The sequence below is a fragment of the Miniopterus schreibersii genome (genome assembly GCF_964146895.1).
Source record: "Miniopterus schreibersii genome assembly, chromosome: 1".
Lineage (NCBI taxonomy): Eukaryota > Metazoa > Chordata > Mammalia > Chiroptera > Miniopteridae > Miniopterus > Miniopterus schreibersii.
Window position 1 is genome coordinate 189,629,024 of NC_138101.1, and position 25,035 is coordinate 189,654,058.

The window sequence follows — 25,035 nt, forward strand, 5'->3', positions numbered from 1 at the left end:
GATAAGCTCCCCACCAGCAATAAAGAATGGCCCTGGCTCATTGCTCATGGCTGAGTGAACTCTGCCGAGGACAAGATAAGGGCAGAGAAATACTGGCTGATGGAAGACGAAGGAGGGCCCTCTTTAGTTGGCTTTTCTTTCCTTTTCCTGTCAGATCTTGGCAGGTCGCTGAGACCTGGATTAAGAGCAGAGAAGAGTTTACAGATGAAAATTGTGCAGATTTCTGGGTAAAGCGAGTGACTTTTCATGGTACCTTGATGGGGCCAGTTTGACATGTTAAAATGTATAGCTTTCACTGATGTCTGCATGTATTGTTTTTTAAATATGTTTCAATGAACTCAAGAACTTCGAATGCTATTCTTTCTAAATTAATCCCACCCTGTCTTATTTGTTTTTAAAGATATTTTTGTGTCGATTTTTTGGTTGATTTGGAGGGAGTGGGGCGGCTGGGCTTATTTTAAAATTGAAAGGAGCTTCGATATAGTGGACTCCGTCTCTTTCCAAAGAGATGCATGGCAGGAAGCCCAGGAAAGTTAATGACATGCCTGTTTTAGCGGGCTGTTCGGGAATAAAATGTTTCCAGCCTCTCACTCAGGTTGTCCTTAGTTATATCTTGTCTCAAGGATTTCCACATGTTTATCTGTTGCCTGGTAATCTTCTCTAATGTGCGTATTTTATTTACCCAACTAAATTGTCAATTTCTTCGAGGACTCAATATTTTTAACTCCTTTTGCCCTTTCACAAACAAGCACGCCTTTAAACATTGTTATTCACAATGGGTCATCCTTTAAAGATTAATCATGGCCACGGGCAGCATTTGTTTGCACAGATTGCTGTGGGTGAAGAAATGGAGAGTTAGAAAACTTTGCTTAACAGGAGGGAAGAAAACATTAGAAGCAAGATAAGTAAGACAAGGATTGTTTTTAAAACAGAATAATTTCTTTTGTCCTTACCGGATTTGAAATTGGACTAACGGCAGACGGAATAAAGGATGCAGATAAACCAAATTGCTCTAAATAGCTGCAGTTCAGAGCAGTGCTAGAGAAATATCTTCAAAGAGGGTTTAGAAAATGGGAAGAAATTAGTGCTTCCTGCTGTGTGTGCACACTGAGCGCTGGAATGCAGGGATTAGCAAAGGAAATGGGAAGCCTGGCAGTAGCCCTCCCAGCCTTGTCTGGCTGTCAGAGCTGGTTAGCAAAAGCTTGACTCTGACATGAAGGGTTTAGAATCATCCCAGGTCACAAAGAAGACGCCGCTAAGAACCCACAGCTCTTTGGGGTCTGGCTACAGTGCACCTGATAAATAATTCAGGTAGTCCGAAGGCCTGGGTCTAGAAGACTTCAACTGTGCTTTTTCATCTTTCTCTTTAATATCAACCCAGGCCTTTCCATCTGATTCTGTTTAAACCTGCCTTTCTCTCTCTCTCTCCCCCCCTCCCCCGTGTCTCTTCCTCCACCCCTCTCTTTCTATCATTTCTATCTTTATCTGTCTCTTTCTCTTTCATCAAGAAAGACCACTTAGGGAGCCCAGTGTTTTGTTTTCTCTCTGCTACATTTTGCTTTCAATAACTCAGAAATATCACGGGAAATAAGGAGCATTATTTCTTTCAGTAGTGGTAGCTCTTTCCATTGAATGGTGCTTATCACTTTTGCTTGAGTTTTTGCCTCAACAAGCCACAGGTTTTCCAGGTTTTAAGGCTGGTAGAACCATGATATGCATTTGAAAGTGTATATAGTGTACAAGTCATCTAATATCAATTGAACATAATTGGGAAGCTATTTTAGTAATTAAGAAATCATTAAAATATTTAATAATAACTTATACATACACACACACAAAGCATTTAAGTGGACATGAATTTGCCAAGCTTTTGATGTAGTGCCCGCCCAGGTAATTGTCTGCATATGGAACCACTGATTGAATTAATATTGTTTTCTCCACCGGATGCATCAATTCTGATTTCCTGTTTGCTTTCTTTTATTGGAATAAAACCATTAGCCCTTGGAGAGTAATCTGAGTGTAGAATCATAACCGATTTTTAAGATTCTGTCTTCTCCATCTCCCATCCCCACCCCCCCAATTTGCCAGCAACTGTAACTGATTTGCCATTAATGTTTTCCTCAACTATTCAACTAGGTTTCCATGCAGTTAATTCCCTTTTTGTACTCTTATTTTATTGCTTTACAAAATATTTGTTCTTATTACATAAGTACAGTACAAAAGTATAACTGGCATATATGATTTGGATCTCTTGGTGAGCCTAGAGCTTGACATTCAAGAGCATGAATGAAGTTGGCTGAAGAATAGCTGAGCAGCTGCTGACAACTAGTACATCATGGGTGCAGTCTGTGTATTTCATGAGGGCACGAAAGCACGGCGCTTTCTGCTTTGTTGACAAAAATATTGATCAAGTGGAATATTGGTAAGAAACTTTCTGCTACATATATGCCAGGCACTATAGATCTAGGCTGTGTAATCTTGAGAAAATTACTTAAACACTTTATGCCTCGATTTCTACATTACTAAAATGGTAATACGCTAATAGTGTCTATTTCATAGGGCTGTCGTGAGAATTAAATGAGTTGGCAAATCTCAAGCATGCGGCCTTGTGGATTTTACCGTTTCACACAGCACTCAGCACATGCGCACCATTATTATATCTGGGGGAATGACCCGGATGACCTCATTTTAACCGAATCACCTTTTTAAAGACCCTGTATCCACATAGGGTCACATTCTGAGGTACCGGGGGTTAGGACTTCAGATGAGTTTGGGGGACACAATTCCATCTATAACCACCTGTCTGTAGTGGGCATTCAGCAATGAATGAATGAATGAATGAATGAATGAATGAAATTTTTTGCTAAATTTCTAAAATTAACAATTGTACCAATACTTGTGAGTTATTAATAAGTTTCTTGAAATTTTTATATTTCTTTCAGCCCAAAGATATCCTTAGGAGATAAAATTCCATGGTGATATTTCTATTTATTCAGTGACTCACCATGTGAAGAGCCACCATCGCCAGCAATCTGCCCAGACATTTGCAGGACCCCTGGCAAGGGTTAGAGAGAGACCCACCATAGCTCTCATCTTTCAAAAGTTATAAATTTCATCAACAAATTGTTTAAAAAGTGTGTATAGTTCTCCTGTGACTGATCTGTCTTTTAGAATATTCTAGAAGGCCAGGCAAGTTTGACTTTAGAATCATCAAACTTCTACCAAATTCTGCATGGAAAGTGCCAAGACAGAGAGGACTGGCCCCAAGCCTCTTCTCCCCGCACTGGGGTTCCATCCTGAACCTTACGTGGCCTTACACACACACACATCAGATCTGCCCTCTCCTTTCCCCAGATAAATGAGCCTAGAGGTGTCATAACCTTGGGAGGAAGGACCCAGGGGAGAAGCCAGCCCCGGCCCTAGGAGAAGGTTGGGGGCAAGAAATTCTGGAACCTGGCTTAGGGCACAGCCTAGAGAGGGCTCTCCAGGCTTCATACAATCATGCCACCGTGGCCCTGTGCACACCTTGCCCTGATGGGAGGGTGTGGGTCAGACGTCTGAGGGTGGCCCTGTGGTCAGTTTCAGGTCCCTCAGGAACTCCCACTCATTGTGATTATTCCCATGCTGTATTCCTTGACGAGTGAGCAGGAGAGTCAGGGGGACAGAACATTCTGAGAAGACCCCTGGCTCAGGGCTTTGCTACATCCACAGGCAGCTAACGGAGGCAGCTGTTTCACCTGGGAATTTACTTCATTAAGTCCTGACCCTGGGCACCCACAGTTTCTGCACCCATGAGTCCTCCAAAAGACTGTCTCACCACTTGCGAGGAGACTTGTGTCTAGAAACGTGTGAACAGGTTTCGGGTAGAAGGGGTAATGCGAGGGCTCCTGACCCCTTGAGTGGGGCCCACCCTCACTGCAGCTGCGACAGCCCCGTCGCTCAAGAACGATGCAGCCCCGTCAGACCTGGACCGCGCAGCACTAGCACCGTTTTCATCGCTAGGGTCACTAGAAGCCGCCTTTGCAAATTGTCTCTGGTCGTTTACCAGGCTGTACTTATAGCTTCTTTTTAAAAAAGCCAGTGCTTTTCTTCATCACATGGAATAATTTATAGGTAGGGACCAATTTACTGGCTAGGGAGCAGCGGGTGGCCTGCACCTTTCCCAGTGGAAGGGACATTATGCTAAGCAGGGTGGCAGCCTTCGGTTCTCCCCAAGGAACGGGAGGGACCCTTCTAATTATTTACGTGGCTTCTTTACCCAGCATGGGCATCTCACTTTGTCGTTAAAGGGCTTGTTTAGTCAAAGCTGTATTTCTTTTATTTATTTATTATTCATACATCATCTGTCCCCAAAGAGAATTTGCAGCTGGAAACAGTGTGTGTTGGGGGGGGAGTGTATTTGGGAGGCTCTCTGAAACAGGACGTTTGAAGAGAACATTCTGATGGGACGAGCCTGGAGCTTGCTTTTCCACCCCAAGCTCCTTTTCTTGATAAATTTCTTGCTCAAGTTCATCTTTTTACTGTACAGACTCAGGTGGTTCCTTTTGCTTTTTATCTTCTCTCCCCCTCCCAAACCCAAGTGGTTTGCCAGAGCCATCAAGTAGCTGAGACAAAGGTGAAAAACCCGTCATAAGTGCCTTCTCATGGGTGTGCCTGCGTGTGTACGTGAGTGTGTGCGAGTGTGTGCGGGCCTGTGTGAGTGTGTGCATGTGTGTTGAGAGACGGCCTTTCTGCTCTGTTGCCTCCCTCTTGTGGCAGCCTCTTGCACAGGGACCTGGGTGGCGTGGCTTGAGTCATACTGTAGTTTGCTTTTCTGTAAAAAAAAAAAAAAAAAAAAAGTTATGTTTTCCTGTTTGTTTGTTTTTTGGTGGGGAGCTCTGTTTTAGAAAACAGAATATTCTTAAGAACGTACCATTGTCTCGCATTTGGGTTAAAGTTTGAAACCTGCAGCGTCCATAAGTGAAAACAGTGCTCTGGCTGTGTATAAACCTGGAAAAACATCTACTCATATGTTTAAATGCCTCTGTGTTTGGGGAACAGATTTCAAAATTCATTCAAATGAGAAAGGCCACCAGTATAGATTTTTTTAAAGGTAACTTTGAAAATCTATTTTGTTCTTTACTGTTTTCCTTTGATCTGGCCCTGTGCTCTGTGTGGCTGCCCCGGGTGTGATACGGATGCTTCTCATCTGGGGTTTGATTTTGCTTCTTGGAAATCACTTGATTTTATTTTAGCCCACACACGATCATGTTTTGGCAAGAGAAATGTCCTTGAGAGGAGAAGGTCAAGGATAAGAAATGGTTATTTTTATTTTGTTTTTGTCTATCATCCCCTAAATCCTGAGCACAGCCTGACGCTTCAGCATGACAGGTGTTCTGAGGACAAGAAGATGTGTGATAAAGCCCATTGATTCAGCCAGGAAATTTCAGAGCATTTACATTCGGAACCATCCCTATGACACCGAAATAAGCTTAAGTGATGAATTTTTCATAGTTTAGACTCAAAATCAGATAACTCACCTGGCACTGCACTCTGTGTAATTTCATTCCCTGTGCTAATCAATATCGCTCACTGAAATCTGGATTCTTTTTGTGAAGGAGACACCCACTGTCTCTTTCATTATGCATATTACACATATGGTGCAGTATTTTGGTAGGAAAATAGGTCATGTTTATAGTTTGGGATTCAGTTTATATTTCTCATAAGCGTGTAATTTATTTTATTTTTATCGAATTTATTGGGGTGACATTGATTAATAAAATTATATAGGGTTCGGGTGTACAATTCTATAATCCATCATCTGTATATTGTATTGTGTGTTCATCACACCAAGTCCAGTCTCCTTCCATCACCATTTATCCCCCCGTTACCCCCTTCTACCTCCCCCATCCCCTTTCCCTCTGGTAATCTCCATGCAGTTGCCTGTGTCTATGAGGTAATTTATTTATGTATTTGCTTAATACTTTCACCTTTTATCACCCAGTCCCCCAACTCCCCTACCCTCTGACAGCTGTCAGTCTGCTCCCTGTGTCTATGAGTCTGTTTCTATTTTGTTAGTTTCTTTTGTTCATTGGAATTCACATATGAGTGAGATCATGTGGTATTTGTCTTTCTCTGACTGGTTTGTTTCACTTAACATAATACTCTCCAGGTCCATCCATGCTGTCACAAAGGGTAAGATTTGCTTCTTTTTTATGGCCAAGTAATATTCCATTGTGTAAATGTACCTCAGCTTTTTTATCCGCTCATCTACTGATGGGCACTTGGGCTGCTTCCAAATCTTGGCTATTGTAAATAATGCTACAGTGAACATAGGGATGCATATATCCTTTCGAATTAGTGCATAAGCGTTTTTATAACTCTCAGAGACTCTGGCCTATTTTGTATTGATTCTGACTCTGTGGAGTGGTAAAGTGGTATGCAATTAAAGTACAGTTAGCTGTCACACTGAATCTATGTAAATATACTAATTGTGGGTGTTATATGAGCAGAAGCATGTATTCGTGTGTGTGTGTGTGATAGATCATAAAGACTTACCTGAATTCAGGTCATAACCATCACGGGACTGCGGGGTCAGGTGTCTGGTGTGATCAGGCGCACCTTTCAGCAAACGAAGTTTGTAACAGCGGGTCAGACTGACCCATGTCCTCAGGCCTGTCAGTCAATAATGGCACATCATTAGATATGATTTTGTAAAGCAAGAATAGTGCTATCCTCATTGCAATTATTTTCCAGTTGCATGCTCTGACCTTTCTCTAAGGTATCCAGCCTCTTTATGTTTGGGGACTATGCATCCATTTCTTCATCTATCCCTCAATCTTTCTGGGTAAGTTAGAGTAGCTTAAACCCCTTGAAGTCTGTTCTGAAATAGTATGTTGATTTCTTATGGGACCTCAGACTGAAAATGTCAAAGAGATTTTACAGACGACCTCTTCAAGCAAAGTAATCATCTGAAGGCCATTCTTTGATTCCTTCATTTATTCTGCAATAAACACTTCTGGAATGCCTGCCACGTGCTGCTCTAGGCTCTGGGGAAACAGTAATGAGCAAAAGCAGAGCCATCTCTGGCTGCGTGGGGCTTATGGGGAGGCAGGACATAGGTTAGGAGCAAGGCTCTCCAGCCCACGCCCAAGTTCACATTCCATTCCTATCACTTATCTGCTGATTGGCCCTGGGGAAGCTACTTAACCTGGAGCACTCTTTCCTTCTTTGGGGGTAATTACAGTGTAAAATGCATTGCTTTATTATGAGTCAGTGCATGGAAAGTTCTTAAAAGTATCTGAAACTATACATACTATGTTGGAAGTGATCTTGAAACCTCAAAGTAAGTAAGTCACGTGGTTGTTAGAATGTACAGGTGAGGAGCTGAGAAGACAGTCTAGGATGGAGATTTAAGTGTATGATTCATTTGCATAAAATAATAATTTAAGCTTAAGGCTCAGAGGCCATTTCCTACAGAGGGAAAGTAAGACCAGTGCCTGGACCCAGCTCCCTGGACTCACATCGAATAGCTAGAACTGACGAGGGAAAGCCTGAAGAACAAAAAATAGCAGGAAAAATAGTAGGAAAACCAGCACACTAGATGTCATAGAAAACAAGGGACGATGAAGTTTCGAGAAGGGCAAGCACAACAAGTTCAGTGGTGCCGTGAGCTCAGGTAGGAGGAAGGTGGGCAAAGCCCTGTGCATTTAGCAACCTGGGGCTGATGCTTCTGAGAAAGTAGGGCAGGAACCAGTGTGGGCTGTGATGGTGAGAGATGGGTGGGAGGTGAGAAAACAGAGATTCTGATGACGGACTGTTCTTTTTTAGGAATTTGGCTAAAAGTTAGGAAAGAAATGTGACAACAGCTGGAGGGTGGGATTTTGGGTCAAGGGGATTATTTTTAAGTCGAAAATATGGAGAAGGTTTAAAAGTGGATCCAGTTTGAGAGCAAGAGGTTGTACACGCCGGAAGGAGGAGACGGAGAATTATGTCCTGGAGGTGCCTGTAGCGCGAGGCTTGCAAGGAAGGGATGCTGTGGAATAGAAAGTGGGTGCAGGTGCAGGCAGACTCTGTTCTCTGGCAGCAGAGCTTGCCTCCCAAGAAGGAGAGGGAGGGAAGAAGAGAGAGGCATGATGGCTTATTCTCTCCTCCCCCGCTCCGGGTAAATGCTGAGAGATTGCACGTGGGTGTGTGACCGAATGGGGACAGCACAGAAAGGGACACTCGCATTCAGAATGACCACTGCATGTTTGAATCATAGGGTGGAAGATGGAAGAAGAAACTTTTCAGACTCCCTGGAGTTCAGTGCTCTTATGGGATTGTCTGGATACCGTCTTTTGTAGAGAGAAAGCAGATCTAGCAAGATTTTCCCTAAATGTAGTGTTTAACGGATTACTGATGCCACTTTCTACAGATTTATTTTTCCTTTGGAATTCAAGGAACTCATGATGCCTGTGACATCTCATCCCAAGCGGTTAGTGTACATAAGGTGGCCATGTGTTGGGCAGTTGGTGGACAGTTTCACCTTCAACAGCTTTTCCCACAGTGGCCCCACAAAAAAACCTTCTCAAGCTGTAGAATGTGGTGGCAGACGACTTGAGACTCTTTGACACTGAAGTAGGGAAGGAGACTTGGTTGTCTGTCTTGCTAGCATCCCGTAAGTAGCTGCCAAGTCTTTTCGACACCCCTGACCTTTGGCACCTGGATGCTGCTGGCTGCTGGGCAGCCACTTGGTTTCTCAGCCCTGTGGAGCCTGCAGGGGTGGGGGGAGAGTGGATAAGGGCTCCCTGACTAATTGCCCTTCACCTACACACAGGCCAGCTGGGAAGTGTTACCCACTTCAAGTGCCGGGCAACTGCTAGTTTTATAAACTTAAGCAGTGGGAAAGAGCTTTCGTTTTTGCACAGAAGTAGGTGTTGGTTTTAATACCATTATAATTAACACCATTCATAACATCACACCTGAAGCTCGTGTTTTCTTACAGGAGATTTATGATAGCATTCTCTCCCCAAACCATCTACATGGCTTCAGGCAGATTACTTCACTTCTGTGGACTTCATTCAAGGTTGATATACTTATTTCTTATGGGTTGTTGTGGAATTAAATGAAATGGAACATTAAAATGATTTGGGAATTGAAAAGAGCTTTATGCAAGAGTTAGCTGGTCTGGCAGGAACCTCTTCTCGACACCGGGGTGGTGCCATAGTTATCTTTCTGGTAACTAGTTCCATGTCTAGCAGGAAGTGGGCATTCCCCAAGTACTTGCTGGGCTGTACTTGGTGTTGGTTAGACCACACTGTGGGTCTTGTTTTCCATGCTGGGTAACACATATCAAGAAAAATATTACCAGGGAAGGCTTTAGCATTGCTAAGAGTCAGGAGGACATGGAAAAAATGGGGCATTTACACAGGAAAGGAGAAGATCTCAGAGACCCAGTAGGCATCTCCACATATTTACAGGGTTAATGGATGGGAAGGTGTCTCTCCAAAGGAAAGAACTGTGATTGAAACAGTGAATGAAAGTGAGAGGGTAGTAAAATTTGATGGATTCAAACAAACCGGCTCTCTGCCAAATTAGAGACAAAAGCTCCCTGAGACAGAAGGCTTTTATTAGTAATTATTTTTATTTTTTAATTGAAGTAAAATTAGTATATAGCATTATTTAAATTTCAGCAGTACAACCTGTAATTTGACATCTGTATACACTACAAAGTGATCACCACCAAAAATCTACTTACATTTTCACCATCCAGTTGACTGCACCCACCCATTTTGTCCCTCCCCACCAACACTCTTCCCCTCTAATAACCACCAATGTTCTCTGTATCTATGAGTTTGTTTTTGTTTTGTTTTAGGTTCTGCGTATGAGTAAAATCATGTTATTTTGTCTTTGTCTGACTTATTTACTTAGCATAATACCCCCAAGGTCCATCCATGTTGTCAGAAATGGCCAGAATTCATTCTTTTTTATGTCAAAATAGTATTCCATTGTTGTTGTTTTTTAAGTTAGTAGCAGGAATGACCAGCACATAGTTTATGTTTTCTATGTGTTAGGCAGTATTCTAAGTGATTTATATCCCTACCACAGCCATGAGAGGTTAGTACTATCTTTTTTTTCCATGTTACATATGAGTTAAATGGGACATAGGGAGGTGAAGCCAGGAACCCAGGCTGGCATAGCTGATAAGTGGGAAAGCTGTTCAGGTCACCTGTCCTCAGAGCTAGCTCCTGCTCAGTATACCATCTGCACCTCTCTTGAATTACAGATAATTGAGTTTATTTAATCACCACTTGGCACTCTTAGTTACTTTACATGCATTATATCTAGTTTTCCCAACAATTTCATGAGCCTGGCTTATTATGCTCTCTTGAGATGAAAAAAAGTGAGATTCAGAGAGGTTAAGTCAAGGACCCATTGTCATGCTATTAATGGGTGGCTGAGCTGTGATCAAAGCTAAATGCTGACTCTGAACCCTTTGCTCTTTATATACCTCTCACATGTTGGCTTGATCCAGAAGAGAAGGACCAGTTGTCTCGATGCCCTGAAAGCAACTTCTGATAGTGAATGTCTGGTTAGTGGAACCTTAAAGTGGCTAATCATCAGACCCAAATGGGGAAAGTTGATAAAATGTACATGCCCAGACTTCTTTGAAGTCTTATCAAACTAGAATCTGCAGAGGTGGGACCTGGAAATACTCATTTTTCATCACCTTTCCTTAGTGTTTTGGATGACTCTCAGGGTTTGGGGAATCATTGGATAAGATGGTGGAAAAAAATCTCTCCCAAAGATGAGAGCCTAAGAAATTAGCTCTTTTCCATGCTTGAAACAAGAGATGCTCAGTATCTGTTTCTTTGAGCGAGTGAATGAATGAATGGACTTTAACAAACCATTTGAAATGGTTTGAAAGTATATAGATATGAGCCATAGGAGTTCCATTCTTTGTGGACCATGTACTTTTTTCTTTTCTTTAATTCAATTGCTGCTGTCGCAGTAAAATTCTTCGGTTGTTAGTTTGTTCAGTACTGGGTTTATTGAATACCCCGAAACCCAGTCTATAGTTTAGATTATGCAGATTTCAATGGGCCCAAGGGACAGCCAGTGGGAGCTCCCTAGTGGACTGAGAGATTTAGAGCAGCCTGTGGCAGTAACAATGTGTCTTCAAAATTTATGCTTTTGAGTTTGTAAAATCGGTTGCCTGCTCTAAGCTTATCCCTATTATTTGAACCAACTGCGTTGGAAGTCTTGGGATAACAACTCTTCAATGTGTTAGAGAGTTTTATGCTTGCCAGGAGAATAGCTTTTTTATTTTTTTATGTTTTGTCCAATTTTAATGTTTTCAATTCTAGATGGACCGGAGCCAGGAAATTGTCAACTGCTTAAATAAAGTGTTTCCTTTCTTTCCTTGCCTCCTTCCCTCCTCTCTTCCCTTCTTTCTCTCTCTTTGTGTTAGCAAAGAAAAATATTTGTCTAATGAGAAACTTTAAGGGGCTTGGTTGAGGTTCAGTGAATGAAATGGAAAAAATGATTTCAAGTTAGGGGGAGCCGATTGTTATATTTCCCCCCGAATTCCTCTGCTAATCCCCACATCTTGGCCAACCAACTATAGCACCTTCCTCATTGTCCTATGCACAGTATTTATAACCTATCTTCAGGAATGTGGAAATGTGCACAAGATCTCAAATTGCTTTAGTGTTTCCAGATTGCAACAAAGACATTTGTAGTGTAGTGAGAGGCCTGTGGATCCTGCACCTGCGTGCGTCTGATTTTAAGCACAAACTGCCTAACTCCAGAAGCACCGAGTCCGGTGTACCCTCGGAAACTTTCCAAGGAGAATCCCTCTCTTGACGTTGAGCTTTCGCATTTCCATCCCTTCACGCATTGTGCTGTCTCGTCACAATCCAGCCAATGCTGAAACCATTAAGATTTTATTAGGTTTGTCCTAGTGTCATTATATTATGCAATTGGCATTGCTTATTGACAGTTCCTATTTTCTCAGCTATGATTTTTATAGCCGGAGTTTATTAAGCGCTCCTGGAATAGAGGCTCCTGGAATTAATTTTAAAAAATCTCCTTAGGCAGCACTAGGAGAGAGACACTTTGCAGAAAGCCTTTCCATGATTTGTGTGCTCCGAGTTGCAGTTCAGATGAAAAGAGTTGAAGTAAAGCACCCTGGAAGGACTTCTGTTCCCGTCATCTTCAGCAGACTGGCAGGGTCTGGTCTCGCTGCCTCCAAAGAGCGGTGGTTGCCGGTTGATTTACACCCTGGCTTTTGAAACTGTTTTCTGCTTTTAAATAAAAATTTCTGTTTTTACCTAGTGCCTTCCATGGAGCCTTTCTTTATTAATCTCCAGTTTCCCGGAGGGGAAATGTCCTCAATGCGGCATTCAAACAAATACGAAAGAAAAGAGAAAAAACACCACTTTGGCTCTGAATATTTGAGCAGCATCTTGATCCGAAGCAAAACCTTTTTATTCCCCGCAGTAGAGGCTTACAAATGAAACGCCTGGTGACTGTGAAACATGGGCCTGTGGCCCGATCGTCTAGAAACAGGACTGCCTCATTGAGGAGCAGACCAAAGTGGGGGCAAAGTGCTGTCCGGCCAAGTTCTTTCCTCAGCTGGGCTGAGTTTTGCCTCTTGGCCCACGTACAACCGGCTTGGATCCGTGTGTAGAATTTCTAGAATCTTCTCTTGCTTGCACCTGTTTATTCTTCAGATCGTCACATAGACAGTCCTTGTCATTCAGCGTTTTTCAGGACATCCCATGGGCTAAATTAGCACTCTGCACCCAGCACCATAATTCCCTGGTGCCCCCGGCCGGTGCGCTTCCCGCGGTACCGTAATTCCCTGCTTGCCCTCGAATCCTCCCCTCGCCAGGCTTTGAGCCTCAGGAAGCCAGCAGCCAGGCCAGCTCTGCAGAAGACCATCTTTCTCCCAGTGCCCACTCAATGCCGGTTGGGAAATCAAGGACAAACATACTGCATTTTGAGTGCCCATGGCAAGGAGCGTTTTTAGGTTCCATTTATTAGAAACTTACCTTCCGTTTCCTCTGTAAAATCACAACAATGATGCTGACCTTCTAAGGTGCTTGGGAGATGGGGCATGTCAGTGGTTCTCAGCCTGGGCAGGTTTTGCCACCCCAGGGGGCCGTATCTTTGGCAGTAGCTGGAGACACGTTTGGGTGCTCGTGGCAACTTCACGACCAAAGAATGGTCAGGCTCCAAACGTCAGTGGTCTGAGGCTGAGAAATCCTGGCGTAAGGGAAAGGGCACAGGGGCGGCTCCGCGGTGATTCTAGGTTGCTGTGGGTGCTGGAGTTTACCCCTTCGCCTATACTAATAATGACAAGTGTGCAGAGAATAGCTGCCTACAGCATTACATTGTGGCCATTTGTAAGGCACCATATAAGCTTTTCACAATATTATCCAACTTAATCCTCTCCAGGAGGCTGTGAGTTAGGAGCTCATTTCTCACACGAGGAGAGGGACTTAGAAGGTTAATGTATCCAAAGCCCGAGGGCCAGCGAGGGTCAGAGGCAGAAGGAGAACTCAGGGCCCAGTCTGCTGACTATTACTCTGTGCTGCTTTCTCTGTAAATACCGTCTCCAGCTTAAGGTCTAAAAGGATTTCTGCTTTCAATATTTAGGAGGAATTAGAGCTGAAAATATAGAGGGAATGTTAGCCTACTGAAATTCAAAAGCGTCTTTTTCTACACGTTTGCCGTTTTACACTTGCGCTACTTGGCACAAAGGTACAGTATATTGGCTGAGATAATACTTAGGCTGCTGTGGACCCAAGGGTGAGAGCCAGCCTACTGTGCACTGTGATTTTGTGAGGTTCCCAAGAGGCTCACAGAAAACCCTGGGCGTTTGCTGTCATTCCAAATGGCACTTGTTGCGGCTGATCAGCACACTGTGATCTAGATGGGACTTTTCTCCTAGGAAGGCAGGTAGACAGTTGGCCCCATGCAGTCCTCTGAGGAGCCCTCTGCAGGACCGCTTCCTCTGGTATGTGATGAGCAAAGATGAGCCCATGAGTAACATCCACCTGCAAGGGTGCAAGGCCTGGGCCAGAGGGACTTCCTCCTGTTCCTCCAGGACACAGCTCAGGTGGGTGGAAGATTTACAATTTGGGTAGATGAGGGGAGTCTCCATCCCTGAGCACTTGGTTAACTCCCAGCCATTACTGCCTTGAGGCTGTTAGCGGAGGAACTTTCCAAGTAGATTCTGTCATCCTCAAATATTGGTTTATGGTTTTTCAGGCCCTAAAAGCTTGGCGTGTAAACACGGTTAGGCATCTACTGTTTTATGGTTTTTCAGGCCCTAAAAACTTGGCGTGTGAACACGGCTAGGCATCTACTGTTTTTACATAAGCACTTATTTAGAGACCCCAGAGCAGCTGTTTTGCCACCTTACAAAATTTTATTCACTGTGTGTCACTATCACACTTGGAAGATTCCTGTGGAATACTAAACAATATACTAGATTTTATTCTTTTAGTCTCCATTTCCTACCTCTTTGAAGAGTAAATGCTATAGCACCAAACAGTGTTTTGTTCTTAAATAAATCATGCTTTATAAAAGTGGATTCCCCTGATTACGAATGACTCCTACCACACATCAGTGCTTGTCGTTCAGATAGACCCTTTTCAAGAGTCTGCTGAGGCCAGGTGGCACGTATAGTCAGTGCACTGCTCCACCTATCAAATGCCATTTACATGTAAGATATAATTTGAGACAGTCTCTTGGGGACGGAAGTGGTTAGTATGTTTTATGTTTTTACTTTTCTCTAAAGAGTCATTTAACATCATGCTCTTACATTTGTTTTACATGTAATAAAACATTTGAATGGTTAAATAAGATGGCACTGTGCAGGGCGGTGTGTCTCAGATTTTAGGGTTCACAACTGAGGCTCTGCCTAATATGTGGCTTCTGTGTTTCCAGCAACTTCTGGTCAAGCGTATGCTCCTGGACCAAGGATCACACTTGAATAACAAACTATTAGGGAATGTTAAGATGGTTTGAAAATTGAAACCTGAGCTAAGGATGGTACCAAGCTATGGCATTAAACTCATTTTTTCTATACTACTCTTGGTTTTATTATAAATTATTCTTTAAGCATAGAGGGATTTTGCCAGAGGAGATGGCTCTTGTTCTGTGGCAAACCATATATTTGTAAATTTAACAAATTAAATAATGTTTGATTTTATTTATTTTTATAAAGTATCCCATCATTTGTTTTTAAAGAAGATTTCTGAACAGTAAGTAATGAATTTTACCATTTCTGGTCACGAAAAGCATTTTTTAGGTGGTTCACCACCTTTTAAATTGTAGAACAGATTTACAGTATCCGTGACACTTAAACAGCACATACACTTTTTTCTTTTTTAATTATGTTTCTCAAGATAGCTAAGGGAACAATTTCAAATAGTTCCTCCTTGCTTTTTGATATACGTTGTTTCCATCTCCGGATATTGGTGAGAATTAAGAGACTCCTAGCTTTCCATGTCTTGTCATGTTAGCTTATTTTGTAGGAAAATCAAATCTGGCACCTTTCAATTAGCTTCTTTACCTCTGTAATCTAAAAACAGATGGGACTCATTCTGGAGCATGAAGGCAGGATCGCTATCTGTGGGTTGCCTTTACATCCGCAACTGTGTCTTCTGTCATTTCCAAGTTTACTGAAGATCCTTCTTTGACGGCAGGAAAAACACAGATGGGCAGAAGGTTGTGTTGTTGAAAAATAATGTATTCCCAGTCATGAGCTCTGCAACTCTCAAAGGGATCACAGTGGCATACATAGTGCACCTATACCTGGAGGTCCCAAAACAGGGGATAAGTGACAATATGTCAGGGGCTGGGGTTTGGTCCTTCTACTTGGCAACCCAGATGCAAGCTATTGTGGAGAAAGAAAAGGTGAGAGGAGGCAAGAAAAGGGTTGAAGAAGCGTCTTCTCTCTGCCTTCACACATTCTGCGCCTTCCTTTGTAGTGCTCCATCACCGTGTCAGATCAAAAGGCTGCGTCTTTTTAAAGGACTTTGTCAGTCCCATTTTGCATTGGTTTATTTGTAACTTGAAAGGGTTTCACTCCCCCCCCCCTTTAAATTTTATTGCTTCCTTGGTCACTTGTTTCATCTGGAAACAAGACTTGGACCAGTCCAATTTGTAGGTGCTCTGGTCATGCGATTCGGTGGACTCAGCGGGGCGCCTGTCTATTTGCATATGCAAATAGGTACTGAAGAGAAAATACTGATTGGCATTGTAAAATGCGCAGCGTGATCATTGACAGTGAGAGGTAACAGTATGGTTTTGTTCAGAAGGTCATTGAGTCATTTTCATTTCTTGGATACCTTTTCAACTGAATTACTGTTGCTTAAAATATCACTGAATGCCAGTCACCTGCCTCTAGTCACTTAGCCCCAGTGACATCATTCCTGAAGGGTGTACAGTCAGGGCGGCACTTCTCCCACTACTACCCTGAACTGACTCTTTTCTCTCTACTTTCCTACAACAGATTGCAGATTGAGCTTAACCAAGAAGTTCATAGGCTGACCAACGCTGACCGACCTACAGCCGAAGAAGGGTGTTCTGCCTGCCCAGCCGGGCCTCTGTTGAGCGCCGATAACTTGGCTTCATTCATTGCCTGTGCAGAAAATTCTCCCTATTGATTTTTTTTTTTTTTTCCTTTTTTTGCACATGGAGGACAATAGCAGGGAGGGCAACACAGGCTGACAAGACCAGAGACCGCGAGAAGATTCCTTCACCGCGGTCCTTTGGGACATCTCCTCTAGTTGGAGTTCTGGACTTTCACAGGACCCCATCCAGTCATCTATTGGTTTGCTATCTATTATTTTTTGCTTTTGTTTTTCCCCACCACGTTGTATTTTATTTCCGTACTTCAGAAATGGGCCTGCAGACCACACAGAGGCCCAGCCGTGGGGCCTTCTTCCTGAAATCTTGGCTTCTCATTTCCCTGGGGCTCTACTCCCAGGTGTCCAGACTCCTGGCGTGCCCCAGCGTGTGCCGCTGTGACAGGAACTTTGTCTACTGTAACGAGCGAAGCTTGACCTCAGTGCCTCTTGGGATCCCGGAGGGCGTAACCGTGCTCTACCTCCACAACAACCAAATTAATAATGCTGGATTTCCTGCAGAGCTGCACAACGTACAGTCGGTGCACACCGTCTACCTGTATGGCAACCAACTGGATGAGTTCCCCATGAACCTTCCCAAGAACGTCCGAGTTCTCCATCTGCAGGAAAACAACATTCAGACCATTTCACGGGTGGCTCTTGCCCAGCTCCTGAAGCTCGAAGAGCTCCACCTGGATGACAACTCCATATCCACGGTGGGGGTGGAGGAAGGGGCCTTCCGGGAGGCCGTGAGCCTCAAATTGCTGTTTCTGTCCAAGAATCATCTGAGCAGTGTCCCCGTTGGGCTCCCCGTGGACTTGCAGGAGCTGAGGGTGGATGAAAATCGAATCGCTGTCATTTCAGACATGGCCTTTCAGAACCTCACGAGCTTGGAGCGCCTGATAGTGGACGGGAACCTCCTGACCAACAAGGGCATTGCCGAGGGCACCTTCAGCCACCTCACCAAGCTCAAGGAGTTTTCAATCGTAAGGAATTCGCTCTCCCACCCCCCACCCGACCTCCCAGGGATGCATCTGCTCCGGCTGTATCTGCAGGACAACCAGATAAACCACATCCCTTTGACGGCTTTCTCCAACCTCCGCAAGCTGGAGCGGCTGGATATATCCAACAACCAGCTGCGCGTGCTGGCGCAAGGGGTCTTCGATAACCTCTCCAACCTGAAGCAGCTCACTGCTCGGAATAACCCCTGGTTCTGTGACTGCAGTATTAAGTGGGTCACGGAGTGGCTCCGATACATCCCTTCATCTCTCAATGTGCGGGGGTTCATGTGCCAAGGTCCTGAGCAGGTCCGGGGGATGGCTGTCCGGGAGTTGAATATGAACCTTCTGTCGTGTCCCACCACGACCCCCGGCCTGCCCGTCTTCACCCCGGCCCCAAGTACAGCTGCCCCGACAACTCAGCCACCCACACTCTCTGTCCCAGCCCCTAGCAAAAGCTACACGCCTCCGACTCCCACCACCTCCAGACCTCCCACGGTTCCCGAGTGGGAGGGCAGGGAAAGGGTGACCCCACCCATTTCCGAGCGGATCCAGCTGACTGTCCATTTTGTGAATGACACTTCCATTCAGGTCAGCTGGCTGTCTCTCTTTACTGTGATGGCATACAAACTCACGTGGGTGAAAATGGGCCACAGTTTAGTCGGGGGCATTGTTCAGGAACGCATCGTCAGCGGGGAGAAGCAACATTTGAGCCTGGTTAACTTGGAGCCCAGATCCACCTACCGGATCTGTCTGGTGCCACTGGATGCTTTTAACTACCGAGCCGTGGAAGACACCATTTGCTCCGAGGCCACCACCCACGCCTCCTATTTGAACAACGGCAGCAACACTGCCTCCAGCCACGAGCAGACCACGTCGCACAGCATGGGCTCCCCCTTTCTGCTGGCGGGCCTGATCGGGGGTGCCGTGATATTTGTGCTCGTGGTCCTGCTCAGCGTCTTTTGCTGGCACATGCACAAAAAGGGGCGCTACACCTCCCAGAAGTGGAAATACAACCGAGGCCGGCGGAAAGATGACTACTGCGAGGCGGGCACCAAGAAGGACAATTCCATCCTGGAGATGACAGAGACCAGCTTTCAGATCGTCTCCTTAAATAACGATCAGCTCCTTAAAGGAGATTTCAGACTGCAGCCCATTTACACCCCAAACGGGGGCATTAACTACACAGACTGCCACATCCCCAACAACATGCGATACTGCAACAGCAGTGTGCCAGACCTGGAGCACTGCCACACGTGACAGCCGAGGTCCCAGCGTCACGCGGGCGGACAGTGGCCCTCCCGGGAACACACACGTGTGTGCACATAGAGACACGCAAATTACATTTGATAAATGTTACCCAGATGCATTTGTGCATTTGAATACTCTGTAATTTATACGGTGTACTATATAATGGGATTTAAAAAAAAAGTGCTATCTTTTCTATTTCAAGTTAATTACAAACAGTTTTGTAACTCTTTGCTTTTTAAATCTGAAAAAAAAAAAAAATAGTTGCTGAAGTACTGTACAGGGTTGTACAGAGAACCCAACGCCAAGGCGAAAGGACGAGTGATTCTTCCTTACGATGCACAGGAACCACTTTGCTGTTGACGCTGTCAGGATAAATTCCTTTCCTAGCCGTGGTCAGAAGAAAGGGCAGGTGAAAATGGACTCATCGGGGTAGGATATAAAATAGGGGTCAAAGAATGGCCCGGAAATCTTCATGCTATTTCTATACTTCCTGGCCTGGAAGGAAAGCTCAAAAATCCCAAAATGTAAGAAGGGAGGTAGTTACCCTGGTTTGACCCAAAACAGGAAACGGAGAAAGCATCAGAGGAAGTCAGTTCCTGTGAGATAAGTGAACCCAACCTGGCAGCATCAAGGGTTTGGCAAAGACCCTTAAACCTGGGGGTTGGCGGTCTGACCAGGAACTTAAAAATCGCTCCCCGGCCCTATGTGGTCACAGAGCTGGAGACCCGAGTCTGACTTTACTCACCTTCGGGGACAGGTATGATGTCCCGGCAAGAAAATTCCCTTTAAAAGTGTTACTATTCAAATTATATGTCAGGCTCAGTCACATTCAACAGAGATATATTCTAGAATACTTTTTTTAGAAGAGGCTAATAAAAATAATGGGAAGATTATATTGAATGGAGTTATTTTTGATAATGAGAATTATTTGGGTAGATTCACTGCAGCTATGTCAACATGATATTTAGACCCACAAGGGATCGATGTTTGGGATATACTAAAGCAGCCTGTTCTTTACAAATTGTGGATACCACTTAGAGAAAAGCAAGCGATCGGCGGCTCTGCTATACTGTGTCAACTGCCTTTGTTAGTATCATGTTGAAATAGCTTGAATTAATACCTTTACCCCCTCGCAAATTCTTGTCTTCCAATCACCTCACATGTATTTTCGTAATTAGCTGTTTATGCTATGTTTGTTTTTCTCCCCCCCTGCTCAAAATTTGAAAGAAAATTATGGATGCCAGTCTTGGTTGCACAATATATCCATATACACTTTAAAATATATACTAATTTTCACTGCTAATAATTCTATAAGAACACATCAAAGCTGGCCAAAATAATGTTTTGTTTTTTTAAAAAAAAAACAATATTGAGTTTCCTCCTTGGACTGACTTTGATCCTGTCCCATTTTTGAAATTTTATTTGTTGCTTTTCAATCTTGGATGTTCCTCTTCTTTGGGACTTGTGGAGGGATAATCAATCTAATATTAACATGATAACGGATGAAAAATGAACATCAGAGAGCCAAGGTTTGTTCCCCTAATCTTGGCAGGGCTGGGCACGGAGGAGAAGGCATAGAGAAGAGAGGGATGTCCGTGCTTCAATCCACGTCATTTTGAGGCCATGTCCATCTTCAGAAAGTATATATAATTTCCTCTTTTCCACCCCTTAGATTTAGAAGGGCTATAGATCACATATATTATGTAAAAAATACACCCTTGGGAAATTATTTTCAAAGTCAAATTTAGGCATTTCACTCTGTGTTGCCTGTTTTCTCTACCACAGGCCATTGTTTTAGGGACCCGTAAAGTTAATGTCACAATCATTTTGTGCTTGCGCTCGCTCGCTCTCTCTCCTCTCTCTTTCTCTCTGTCTCTTACTTTTAACACAATAGAACTGTGATGCGCCTCCTTTGTAAAAGTTTAGGTATAAAATGCTATGCAAGTTTTTCTTTATAGTAAGAGCTTTATTTTCTTTAACAATATAGCCCCAACTTATATGTTTTAATCCCCCCTGTCCCTCAGAATAAGCAGAAAATATAACTGGAGATATAACGTTCTAGACACAAGAACTGAAACTGTCTGTGCAGTCAGTAGAGCCAAAATTAACTATGAATTAATCGAATTAATTCTACAGTGATTTTGGTCTCCACATTAGTCAGTTAGCTAGTGAGGTTTGGCTGTTACCTTTTCAGCGCTAGGGCCACACAGTGAAGGGCTGAGACAATCTGCGAAGGTGATCTGTGAAGCGGTGAGCCACCCAAAACGCACGACAATGACATGGGCTTTTATGTATCCAACCGGATAATCCCCTTCCACTGCCCTCTTCCCCTTGGCTGTGTAGATAAAACTATGTGTTCAAATGATGGTACTTAGACTTTTGAGGGGTTTTTTTCTTTCTTTTATCCACAAAATAATCACTCTTATTTATTTGTGTTGTGTGTATAACCCCTAGTGGGATATTTGGCTGCTGAAAAGATTTGCTCTGGGCCAAGAAGACCAAGGCTGGAGAGGTGTCTTAAACGTCTTAAGGGATTCACAGAATTATTTGGGCCTTAAGTGGTACTTTGGGGATCCAGTCATGTGAAATGGTTAGGATGATTGGAAAACGTTCCTTCGCTGGAAGGTGCTCCTGACGAGGTAGAATCTAGGAACAGGTTTTACTCTCATCTCATGCACAGCGTGACAGAGATGGCTAAAGTGAAAATCAGTCCCCCATTTGTAATTACACGCCCGAGGCTCTCGCCTACGGCAGGATAAAAGCACGTCGTGGGATTTGTAATGTCTTATGTATCTTAGGAAAACTGCACAACAACCATCAGTGGTGGATTATGTGGTGATGTATTTGGGCCTCTCTAGCTGGCATCATTTTGTATCTTGAAGTGTTTAGTTGAGAGTCAAGGCTGAAGGTGCAGACCAAGACCATGAACAAAGCCCGACTCACTGGCTTTTAAAGAGCTCGCTGCTGTCTGACCCTGTGAGGTGATTTCAGACAGTAGGCCACCACTGTGCACAGGAGCTTCTAAAAGGAACAGGCATAGTCATGATCATAGAGAGATTACTGACCATCATTCATGCCCAGGGTTGTCATTAACACCTGCTTGTTTAAGGAGACTTGACTGATAAAGGTGAGAGACCCTGGGCTTTCCTCAAAACTGTCAGATGCATTAGTGGCCCATCATGTGAGACAATCACAGGCAGAGAAAGGACTTTGTTCCCTTCCTTCTACCCTGTGAGAAATAATACAATTTCTAATGATCTGGATGTTGGTTGAAAATATATTACAACTTTTATTCCCGAGGTTAAAAAAGGTGTAATGTGACTAGTCTGTTAAGAAGTATTAATGAAGTAGCTAATATTACAGCTCCATTTCCCACTAGTGCAGATCCTAATGGTCTTAGACATTTCGCAGGAGTCAGAGCCCCCTTCCCCGCTGAGAGGGACACGCTCCTCGTGGGAGCAGAGCACCCTTTCCAAACCCAGGCAATTCTGTCGCAGCCCACAGGCGGCAGCTGTGGCCCTTGACCGCACACCTCAGCTGCAGAGCCCACTGCAACTTTTGACAGTGAACTGGTTCATTTCCATTGAGTTTTTTGTTCACATTTTTCTCTAACCCATAACCAGGAGACATTAATTTTCACTTTAGAAGGTGAGAGTAACGATTTTGCTCATGACTTACCTTTCCAGCTGCGTGGGAAAGCAAAGCGGGAAATAGTACCCAGTTGGGAAAGAGATACATACACACAACAAACAAAAGACCCCTTCCAGTTCTCCATCCTGTCAAACCTTGCCTCATGCTCTTACTGTCGAGTCAGAATGCTGACCTGGAAAGCTGTCGTTTACATCGGCCTCTGGCTTCTCCAGTAGGGCTGGTAGGCCGTGCTGGCGATGGGGGAGGCTTGTCGCTGACTGTGGGGAGAAAGTTTTGTACACCTATGACACTGTTGTTATAACACACAAAGCAGACTATATTTTGCTAAGCGTCTCATTTTTCTAGCAACACACCCACCAGAAGAGCACAAAGCAAGGCCACCGCAACAGGCATTTTTAAACAAGTGTAAAACATGTGTTGTGCACACAGACACGCGCTGGGGCATCTGTAGAGATACGGATGTCAGATTGATCACCCTTCGGAGGCCAGGTGAGGGTGTCGCCGCTGTGTGTCCCTCAGAGGACCAGCGGGCCTTCACTGAAAGCTCATCCCGATGATGTGTTATTGTTTGAATCATATATGTTGATTTGCTTCTGGTTTGTGTTTAGTGCGCTCTCGCTGACAAGGGACTGCAGGGGGCTGGAAGATTCTGCATCGCTCATCCTCTGAGACCTATCGTGTCGCACACTTTGTTAACTACAAATTCACTCTACACTATACAGTACCTTGTTGATATATTCAGTAAAGGCTTATTTTAAAAGAAAACCACATTGTGTTTATCTGAGTCAGTTTGTTGGGGTACAGCCAATACTTGTCAATGGCAAAGAAACGAAGGAGGTAATAGGATTTTTCGTTTCCTCCCACCTTGAAGACAACGTCGGCGTTTTAAGACCATTTGAGTCTTTTCATGTGAGGGGTTTACATGAAATCTGCATATTCTCTTTTATTTCCTAAATTGTGTGTTCCTCCAAGTATCTTTTGAATATACACACATTCCTTGAGCATATTTTGTATCTGTGAAATCTTTGTTGTTTAGTATATAGGTAAGTCCCAGGGTAGTTATCTAATGGGAGTAGTCTTTTCCCTTATACACTATTGGTTTTAAATGTCAGTTTTCCTTAAGAATTCTTTTGGCCCTTTTCTACTTCAATATTTTCATAGCTCATCCACCTATACTTTTAACTAACACTCATGAAAATGGAACTATTCATATGTCCAAGTTTGACTCTGGATTAATCTCATGATCTTCCGGAGCCCCACCCCTCCCCCCTTTTAAAATCCCCTCTTGGACATTTTACTAATAATATATTTGACAGATTAAATCAGGAAATAAAATCATGACACTTCAGTTAACTAGTATTAATTATTTGTAGAATCTCTGTAGGAAAAATAACTATGAAGCAATGGTTTAACTAGAGGTTCATATTACATTTGGGAGATTTCATGCAAAATAATGTTCACGTGTTTTTAGTTACTTTCATCAAGAGTTACAGACCTTGTTCTATGATGACCAGACCCTTAGTCGAGGAATATCATTTATTCAAGAAAGTTTCTTAAAATCCTGGTCTGTGGAAGGCACTGGGCTGAGTTTAGAGGTGTCAGAGTCTAATGAAATACAATCTTGGTCCCATCAAGCATACCTTCTACTCCACAATGTTCCTAAACATTTGTCCATTCGATGTATATGCTCCTTACCCACTTCAAACAGAGGATTAAGTTAGGCTCTGCCAGGGGTTCAGAGAAAAATAGGACTCTGCTGCTAAGGCACTCACAGATCGTGCAATAAACTCATGTTCTAACTCACCCTGGTGTCTCAGAGCCCATGTGATGACTTAACATTCTCTTTAAACTCAACAGAGTATCTAGGGTAACAAAAGAGACATATATTACTTGTTGGTAAATTTAATGAGACGTCTGTATTATATATTAGATGAACTTGGTGTTTAACAGATAAAACAAAGTGATAGCATGTTGATAAAATCAGAGCCCAATTTGAATTACATTTTCAAATTTTTTTAAATCTAAGAATTATATTTGGTAATTACACACACAATCTCTTAAATTTCCACTGAGTGCCAGAATGGAAATGAAACTAAAATAATAATAATGGCACCTAACAATTACTGAGCATCTCTGTATATGTAAGACTATATTCCAAATGCTTTGATATACGTGATTGCATTTTGTCTTTAATCCTGTATTCTCTTAACTTTTCAGATTTTGAGAGTCAGCTTCCTGAGAATGGCAGAGTCAGGAAGTAACCCCAAGCATGACACCATACATTTTTAACTGTTTCCTTGCCGCTTTACTAGCCTTAGAATTGACTAGTGCTTAGGATAAATTTGTAGTCAGTGTTTAAGGTTTTTGATGATGGAGACATTATAACTTCAGTCTGGCTACATATATTAAATTGTTTGTGACAAACCAAGGGAACATTTTTATAAACCTCAAAATACCTGTCTTTGAAGTCCCTTGGTAATCCATTCCCATACTTTAATAGAAATTCTACTTTTGTGATTATCTGATGGCTG

The 25,035-nt window shown here is 43.4% G+C and overlaps 1 protein-coding gene across 5 annotated transcripts in view; it reads left to right on the top strand.

The window, feature by feature from the left end:
- The window catches only part of FLRT2 (fibronectin leucine rich transmembrane protein 2), a 92,977-nt gene extending 69,694 nt beyond the window's left edge, over positions 1–23,283 (top strand). For 4 of the 5 annotated variants that reach the window (XM_081117019.1, XM_081117017.1, XM_081117016.1 and 1 more), the window contains exon 2: positions 16,490–23,283. In XM_081117019.1, the coding sequence (XP_080973145.1) occupies positions 16,880–18,862 (1,983 nt within the window). In that variant the 5' untranslated portion in view covers positions 16,490–16,879 and the 3' untranslated portion in view covers positions 18,863–23,283. Of the gene's footprint in view, positions 1–10,495; positions 10,542–16,489 lie in introns of all 5 variants that reach the window. The other variant, XM_081117018.1, reaches the window with a different exon arrangement.
- Positions 23,284–25,035: the final 1,752 nt, after the last annotated feature.